This window comes from Physeter macrocephalus, unplaced genomic scaffold, assembly GCF_002837175.3.
Source record: "Physeter macrocephalus isolate SW-GA unplaced genomic scaffold, ASM283717v5 random_106, whole genome shotgun sequence".
Classification (NCBI taxonomy): Eukaryota; Metazoa; Chordata; class Mammalia; order Artiodactyla; family Physeteridae; genus Physeter; species Physeter macrocephalus.
The window spans coordinates 43,865-52,250 of NW_021145389.1; the positions used below are offsets into that span (position 1 = coordinate 43,865).

An 8,386-nucleotide genomic window follows, 5' to 3' on the forward strand; every position below is an offset into this window, starting at 1 on the left:
GCTGCGCCACCAGGGAAGCCCACATGTGCTTCTTTTGACCATTATTCGGATCTATTTCCCCTTTAGACACTTTACCTGCTGATGGTCATTTAAAAGGGACATGGAAGAGTGTCCCCCAGACTGACCTGGTGTCCACACAGCAGGTTCAAACTGCCCGTCTTGTATTATCGTGGTCAGTCGGCCTCCAGTGAGCGTTTCTGCTAGGATTTGGGATGCTCATTCCCTAGAGGGGCTGAGGTCAGACGGTCCTCCAGAGGTGACTTAGCTGGCACGCTGGCCTCTTTTCACGAGGTTTCTCTGGTTAGGTGTACACACCGAATAGCAACAAAAGCCAAGTCTCAGTAGGTGACCTCTTCGGGAGTCGTAAGAGGTCGTGTGCCCCCAGAGGACGGTCAGCTCCTGGGAGTTGACTCTCCCTGGCTTACCAGGTGACTGGTACCATCTCCAGCTTTCCCAGGCGGCCACTGGGCCGTGATTAAATGTCAACATATACTTGGCCATGACCCGGAGCCCAGTTTAATACGAGAGGAAAGTTGGAGAGGAGGGTGGGGTTTGGGATGAGAAGAAAAAGGTTGTGCCCTAAGGATCATTGCACACTGAGCCCACCGGAGGGTGGGATTGCAGGGAGTGGGGTGACTGGTGAGACCAGTCACGTGGGCTATTTCAGGCACACGTGATAGAAAACCGAACTCACGCTGGCCCGAGCCAAAAGGGCTCCGGGGTCCACTGGCTTTAGGCGTGTCCGATGCAGGTCTAAGAAAAGGTCCTCGGGACCTGTCACCCGCGCTCTATCACCTAGGGGTCCTCCGTGTGAGTTTCACATGGTGCTCCGGGGCGTTCTGGCCTCTCCAGCCCCTGGAGGCCACCAGGTGGTAGCAGCAGCCACAGACCAACTTCTGACCCAGCAGAAGTGTCTTCGGCTCCAGCTGGGGTGCGCGCCTGTCCTGAACCACTCCTGTGCGTGTGTGGGAGTGGGAGGGCTGTGGAGGGGTCCGGTGTGCTGGGAGGCTTGGTGGCTGGAAGAGAGGTGACTCCCCCGTTCTCTGGCTGCCACTGGGAAGTGAGCCCCTGTGCCCTGGGCCTGAAACCCGTCCACGGCTCTCCAGGTCTGACCGAGGCACCAGCTGCCACCCTGGGGGCAGTGGAGGGGGCGTTTGCCCACAGGTTGGGGGGGGCAGGGCCAGGCGGCTGCCAGACCCGCCTCGGTGAAGTCACTGCTCTTACTCTTTGCAGATTCCAGGCCCGGGAGGAACCCGACAGTAAGTAGCCCCTAACTCTTTACTCCTTCCCTAGCAGATCTGCTGGTTCTGAGAGCAGCTGCGTGGACCCCAGCCCTCCCAGGGCCCGGGTGCAAGTTCCCCTGCAAGTTCAGGCCGGGTCTGCCCCACACAGGGAGCGCTGAGCACAGTGGGGCCTGAGCCAGGCCCTGGCCGAGGATGCGGAGCCCCACCCCAGACAGCAGTCTTGGCTCCTGGCTCATCCTGCCGGGGACTTCCAGAAGGGCCTGCCAGACAGTGGATTTGGCTTTGGCCATGTGGGTGCCAGGTGTGGTCAGAGGGAAGGCTGTGTTCATTCCCCCCTTTCTCCATCACTCCTGCCTGAGCCTCGTCCTCAAAGCTGGGATGTCAATGCAGCAGCACAAACTTCTGAAACTTGAGCTTTCTCATATGGAGCACTTACGGTGAACTAGGCACCTGGCTTTGTGCTTTCTTGAAGTTATTCTGGGTAGTCCTTACAAAACACAGAGGTTGGTACTGTTGTCCCACTGTATAGAAGAGGAAACGGGCGCCCAGCCAGGAAAGGTGGTTCCACGGTTGGAAAATAGATCAGCTAGGATTTGAGGCCTGGTTTGTGTGACTCCAAAGCTGGTGCTCTGAACTGTTACCCTGAGCTGCCTCCTAGCAAGAGCATTTTCACCTGCCTTTTATGACGTGCTCGCCGTGTGCAGGCGCTGGGCTGGGGGCTTTGCACACGTTACCGCTGACGCTGCAACCACCCAAGATGCGGCGCGTACACCAGGCCCTCACTGGGCTTGTCCTGGCGCCCTGCTCTGTGCCCAGCCTCCCAGGGGCAGCGCGGGGACCAGTGCGGGGCAGAGTGCCCAGGGGCACTGCCCTCCGCAGCTGGGGGGGCGGGCAGGACAAAGCACACCATATGGGCTGGGTCTCAGGTGTGTATGGTTCGCCCGCTTTTCTTTTTCCACTTATCAGTTCTTCTGTTACTTTCTTTTAACTCAAATTTTCGTACATGAGAACGGTTTCCATCCTTTATTTTTAAACATAATAGATGGAACCACAATACAAGTTCAAGTTCAAATCATGGGAGATCACATTCAGACACGCTTGGGTCAGACAGTTTGCTGTTATGAGGCCAAGAAATTTCATGAAAAGTTATTTAACGATTTGTAAGATAATCAAATATCTTTTGGCCACGTGGGCCAAAGCATTAATAGTAACATGTTCAAGAATGCCGTCTTTTGGACTTCAAATTATTTTAAAAGAATATTCAGGGGACTCCCCTGGTGGCGCAGTGGTTAAGAATCCGCCTGCTAATGCAGGGGACACGGGTTCGAGCCCTGCTCCGGGAAGATCCCACATGCTGCGGGGCAACTGAGCCTGTGCGCCACAACTACTGAGCCTGAGCTCTAGAGCCTGCAAGCCACAACTACTGAGCCCTCGTGCCACAACTACTGAAGCCCGCATGCCTAGAGCCCGTGCTCCGCAACAAGAGAAGCCGCCACAATGAGAAGCCCATGCACTTCAACGAAGAGTAGCTAGAGAAAGGCCGCTCACCGCAACTAGAGAAAGGCCACACGCAGCGACGAAGACCCAATGCGGCCAAAAATAAAATGAATAAATAAATTAAAAAAAAAAAGAATACTCAGGATTATGTAGCTATACCTTCTGCCTTACTCAAACTCATTCCCTTTTGAAGGCTGAAGGTAAATGGTATTTACATCAGAACATTTTACAAGAGCACTTCTCCTTGCACTTACAGAAAAGTGAAAAACAAAACCAACATTTTCCTGAGACATAACTTTTTAGAGTACATTAGTGTGATCATAAAAGGCTGCTGTCCCAGGAGCAGGGGAGTTGGGGTGGGCCTGGAGCTGATACTTGTAGACTGGGGCTAACGTGCATGGATTCTAAAGTGAGATACTGGGTGGGGTTCAAGCACTGGCCGGACACTTACCAACTAACCCTGAGCAAGCTACTTGACTCTTATGTGCCTCAGTTTCCTGATCTGTAAAATGGGGAGGGTGCTAATATTAGCCACCTTGTAGAGTGGTTGTTAAGGATTAACACATGTCAAGGGCCACGCACGTGGTAAGCATTGTATGCAATGCTGACAGTATCATTATTTAGTACAAGTTAAAAACAACGTGACTTCACAGGGTCCCACACTCAGATATGTCAGGCTATCAAGGCTGAGAAGCCCAGGGTAGCGCATGCCGGCTTTAAAGCAGAGAGGGAGACTCACTGGGGTCTATGGAGATGAAGAAACAGGGGCCCCCCAGCTCAGAGACTGGGAGAGGTTGGGGCATCCCGCATCAGCACCATCTCCCCTGTGCCCACTGCAGCTGATCAGGAGGGTATCAGTGGCAGAGCCGGGCAGCGAGGAGCAGGGGTTAATGAGCCCCCCAGCTGTGGAGACCTGCCCCAACCTGGAGAGCCTGCAGCTGCTGGAGGCCAACCCAGCCAGCAGCCCCTCCACCTCCATGGACCTTCCCGAGCCCCGAGGGACCACGGAGCACACCAACAACAGGATTGGTGAGTCGGCCTGTTTGGGGGGTCCCGGGGTGCTCAGGGGCAGGGGAGATGGGCCCTGAGCCCCCAGCGAGGACTAGAGACCCTGAGGACGGAAGGCCCAGCAAGGAAGAGGCAGGCGTTCCTCCACTGGCCCTCATGAGTAGGAGGCTATTTTTGTGAACAAGTTAAGCCATTCTCAGGGGTATCGAGCAGCTTGTTCCACCTCTTCATCCCAGTGTACATTTCTGTAAAATAGGAACAGCAGGAGTTCTGACTTCACGGAGCCCACTGTGAAAATTCGTGAAATGATGTGCATGGAGTTGTCCTGGGGGGTGGGGCTCCCCCTGCCTGGTGCCTGCTCTGATTAGAGGGAAAGTAACCGCCAGCCCAGCCCCCAACGAAGGGCCCCTGAGGGGGATGGAGGGAGACATCAGGGAAGTAAGAGCTGCCGCTTGGCTGACGCATTTGGGCATGGCATGCTGGTCACCTCTTGTCACACAGCCTTCTGAGGATGGGGTCTTTCCCGCCTTTTTACAATTGGGGAAACAGCGGTTCAGGGGAGAGAAGTGATTTTCCCAGTCACACAGCTACCAAGTGGCAGCAGGGCTGCAGGCTCCGAAACCCCCCGGGTCTGTCCGCATCAGTACCCTGCGGTGGAACCCGGAGACCAGTGCACCCCAAACTGCAGCCACCCTCCAGCCAGGACGAACCTTCCGTTCCCGAAGGCCTCCTTGCCTCTCTCCCCCTCCTCTCCACCCTGCTACAACCAGAGCGTTTCTACCAAAATGGTTACCTGCCCATATTACACCCCTGCTTGAAGCCCCCCAGGGGGTCCCTGGTACCTGCAGGGTGAATTCCAGGCTTCTTATTCTGGCATTTAAGCTGCCTCCTCCCCACCAGGCTTGCCAGCCTCCCCACCCCACAGGTCTGCTTCTCCCACTCAGTGTCAGTTTCCTAATCTCCAGAACCCTCTCTCACTTCTGAGCTCTGGGGGCGCTGCTTTCTCACCTGAAACAGCCAACTCCACCTCCTTGAATCTAGTTAATTCTTGATGTCCTGAGGACCCTGTTTATTTGCCTCCTCCTCCAGGAAGCTCTCCCTGCCCTCTCCACTCTCCCGTCTAGGAGACGCCCCTGTGCTGTGCGGCCCCAGAGCCCAGGCCTCCCCTCCTAGTGTCCTCAGCACCCAGCAGTGTGTGTTTGCAGCCTCCTTCCCCACCCCCACCCGCATCCACTTGGCTGTTAGCTCCCCGGGGGCAGGGCCTTAATTGGCTCCATCTCTGTCTTTGGAGGGTTAACCATCACTGAGATAATTCCAAAGAGACATTTGTGATCATCCTACACATTTGTGTGGCAGGGATTGGTGGATAGAACTCTTTAGGGCAGAACCCTTAGCACCAAACTGAAACTTTTGGAATTGTAGCTTTCTGCAAGTTTTACTGGAAAAGAATGTATTTTGGGAAATACCGCTGAAAACATCTCCTGCAAATTTCCTAAGAAGTCCTAATCTGACTATTTGAGTCAATGCTGAGTTCAGTGCCTGGAACTGCAGGCTGGGGCTCTGGGAGTGTTTGTGGGGGAGGGGGGAGGGAGGCACCAGGCTCCCAGGTGGGCTGGAGCGTGGGCAGCCTGGCCTGTAAGCCTGGCTGGTAAGCAGGTTGGAGATTCTCTTGGGACATTCAAGAGATGGTGAGCCCTTTGTTCTCCTGACACCTCCCTAGAGGAGTACCCCTTGTCCAGTTCCCAAGGGGACCAAACTCTGCTTGCACTTTACCCCTCTACCCCTGGGCACCAGGCAGGGGGAGCCCCTTCCCCTCATCTTCATCGCCCTCCCAGTCCAGAACAACTTCCTTGGATTCTGGAGCCCCGGGTGGGGCAGGAAGTCCAAGCAACTTCTGGAAGACCCTCCTCTCCCAATTAGGGAGTGGGCAGCCCTGTGATGGGGGACAGAGCCAGAGGAATCAGGACCCAAGGAATGTGAGGGGATCATAGCCCGGTCCCCAGCTTTGGCTGCTTCTCCCTGGACAAACTCACCCCTCTTCTTCCACACCCCTACTCCTCTATGTCTGTCTGTCTGTCTGTCTCATCTCCTCTAACACTGTGTGGCCTCCTCTGTGTTCTCTCTCACCTCCTGGGGTCCCCTCTCCCTCACCATCACTGGCTCCCATCTTTTGCCAGCCCTTCCGGTCAGGTTCCCAGGGCAAAGGACCTGTAGGTCTTGATGGAGGGTATGTGGCTTGAGGCCACGCTCTCGCTTTTGGGGTGTAGGGGGGGCTCCCAGCCCATAGCTTGTTTCACGCTTGTAGCTTTCCCTCTAGTTCTCACTGCTATTTTGAACACTTCTCTCTCTCCTGGAAGTATCAAAGACCAAAACAGAAGAACTGGCATTATGCAATGGGGTTGAGCGTGCGGGGCCCCCCCGAATCTCTGGGGGGTTCCTGAATCAGAGGGGTGTAACTGGGTTCCTCAGAGAGGCAGGGATCCCGAGCTCCCTGCTCCACCCTAGCACTCAAGTTCCCTCTTGAGCTTCCCCATTCAGACTCCAGAGAGAGTTCCAGCGCTGAGCGGTTGGGAGCTAGCACCCTGCCCTGAGCTCAAGGCCATCAGAAGCTGGGCTGCTGGTGTTTGGAGTTAGCTGACCTGGGTGAAGGCCAGGTTCCCCACGTCCCAGCTTCTTGGGCACCTTACTCAGCTCCCCTGAGACTCCAAAGCCCTAGTGGCAGGTGGTCAGCAGACCACGGGGGATCATGGCTCTAACAGGCTGAGCTGGTATTCAGCCACGCGAGCCACACAAGCAGCCCTATGTGCTAGGCAGGCACATAGCAATAAGCAATAAACATCAAGATATACCGGCCCCTGCAAAGCTGTCCAGATCACAGGCTGTTGGTGATTATTAACAGGGTTGAGGTTTCTGGAGGGTGTGACAATCTGTCTGGGTTTGCCCGGACTGAAGAGGTTCCTGGGATGTGAAACTTTCAATACTAAAACCAGTAGGAGCATCTCAGGCAAACCAGGACACGTTGCTGTCGCCCTGCCACCACCACCCGCCCCCCCACCCCAGGTTTCTGCTTTAGGCACGTGGATAGTAACTGAAAGGGCAGCTGGGCAGGGTGGAGTTTCTTTGGGGATTTCCACTAACTACCTGGTGACCTTGGGCAGGTCATTTAACATCTCTGGGCTCCAGATTCTTTATCTGTAAATGGGGATCACGATAGACTATCTACATTGTGGAAGTGATGAGAGGATTCAGGAGCTAATGTGTGAAAAGCATCTGGAACAGCATCCGGCACAGGCTAAACTCTGCGAGTGTTCACTGGTGCTATGGGTGTCAATGTCATTCCCCAATTTCTCCCTACGGCTTCCTTTCTCTCCTAACCCTGTTCTCTTCTACCCCATCTGGGCAGAAGTGTCGAGAAAATCACAAGCACTTCCTATACATGGGTCAGTCCTTAACCCCTCAGCACACAGTTCCTAGCTGTTTTATCTCCTTTGAGCCTCAGGATACCTGTGAAGTCGGTGGGGCCTACTGTGTATCAGAGAGGCTGTGCCATCTGCCTGAGGCCACACAGCAGAAGTGGCAGAGCTGGGACTGGGACCCTCCTCTGCCTCCTTGTTTCCATCCAGCTGGAGCTCTTGTCTCATCTCCCCCACCCTTTTGCCTTGCAGAGAACATCTACATCATGAAGGCCGACACCGTGATTGTGGGGACCGTGAAGGCCAAGGTGCCTGAGGGCCAGGGCCCGGTGGGGCCGGCAGGGCCCGAGTTCGAGGAGGATCTGGAGGTGGACCATGCCCCCCACTACCCAGAGCAGGAGACGGAACCACTGGTGGGCAGCTGTGGGGACGTTATGTTCTCGGTGGAGGAGGAAGGCAAGGAGGACCCCTTGCCCACGACCGCCTCTGGGAAATGAGGCCTGGTCTGGGCTGGGGCTGAGAGGGCAGCTGGGTGCCTCTGGGAGGCCACGGTGACCCTGGTGGCACCAAGCTGGTAGCACCAACCTGGTGGCAGAGGCCCATCTGGCCTGAGGTGAGGGTCCAGCATCCAGCGGTAGACCCAGCCTATCAACGCAGGAGGCTCTGCTGGTCTGTACCTGCCTCCCCACCCAGCTGCCCCCCAACCCAGACCCTGGGGAGCCCGGGCCTGTGCGGCAGAGACAACCAAGGGGCTGGATCTGAACAGCGCTGTGTGTTGGGGCAACAGCCAGCCAGCAGGGCCTGGGCACCCTGGCTTCTGCTGCTGCTGGTCCTTCCCTGTTCTGTAGCCTCCACGGTGGGCCCAGGGCCCAGGGCACATCCCTGTCCCCGCAGCAGGAGGCATCTCGGGACCCAGATACCTGCAGATTCTTAGCAGCCATGGTGCCCCCGCCCGGCCGGAGACCCTGCCCACCCAGCTGCTGCCTGGAGAAGGGCCTGCTCTGCTTCGCCCAGGGGGGCTTCCTCCCCGCATGGAGAAGGGGAACCGTGGGCCCTTCTTGGGTCCTTACCCGCTCTGTGGGCACCGTGTGTCTGTCCTGGGCCACCAAAGATGCGTCTTCCCCAGATCTACCACGTGCACAGACCTGGTGGTGCCAGGCCCTGCCTTTGGCTCTAGCCTCTCAGCACCCATGATGGGGGTGGGGACGTCAGAAAACTACTTGG

At 56.3% G+C, this 8,386-nt stretch overlaps 1 protein-coding gene across 1 annotated transcript in view; it reads left to right on the forward strand.

The window, feature by feature from the left end:
- TNFRSF8 (TNF receptor superfamily member 8) overlaps window positions 1–7,659 on the forward strand; it is a 31,382-nt gene extending 23,723 nt beyond the window's left edge. Inside the window, exons 10-12 of the mRNA XM_028483999.1 lie at window positions 1,234–1,259; window positions 3,581–3,770; window positions 7,415–7,659. Coding sequence (XP_028339800.1) covers window positions 1,234–1,259; window positions 3,581–3,770; window positions 7,415–7,659 — 461 coding nt within the window. The remainder of the gene's footprint in view (window positions 1–1,233; window positions 1,260–3,580; window positions 3,771–7,414) is intronic.
- Window positions 7,660–8,386: the final 727 nt, after the last annotated feature.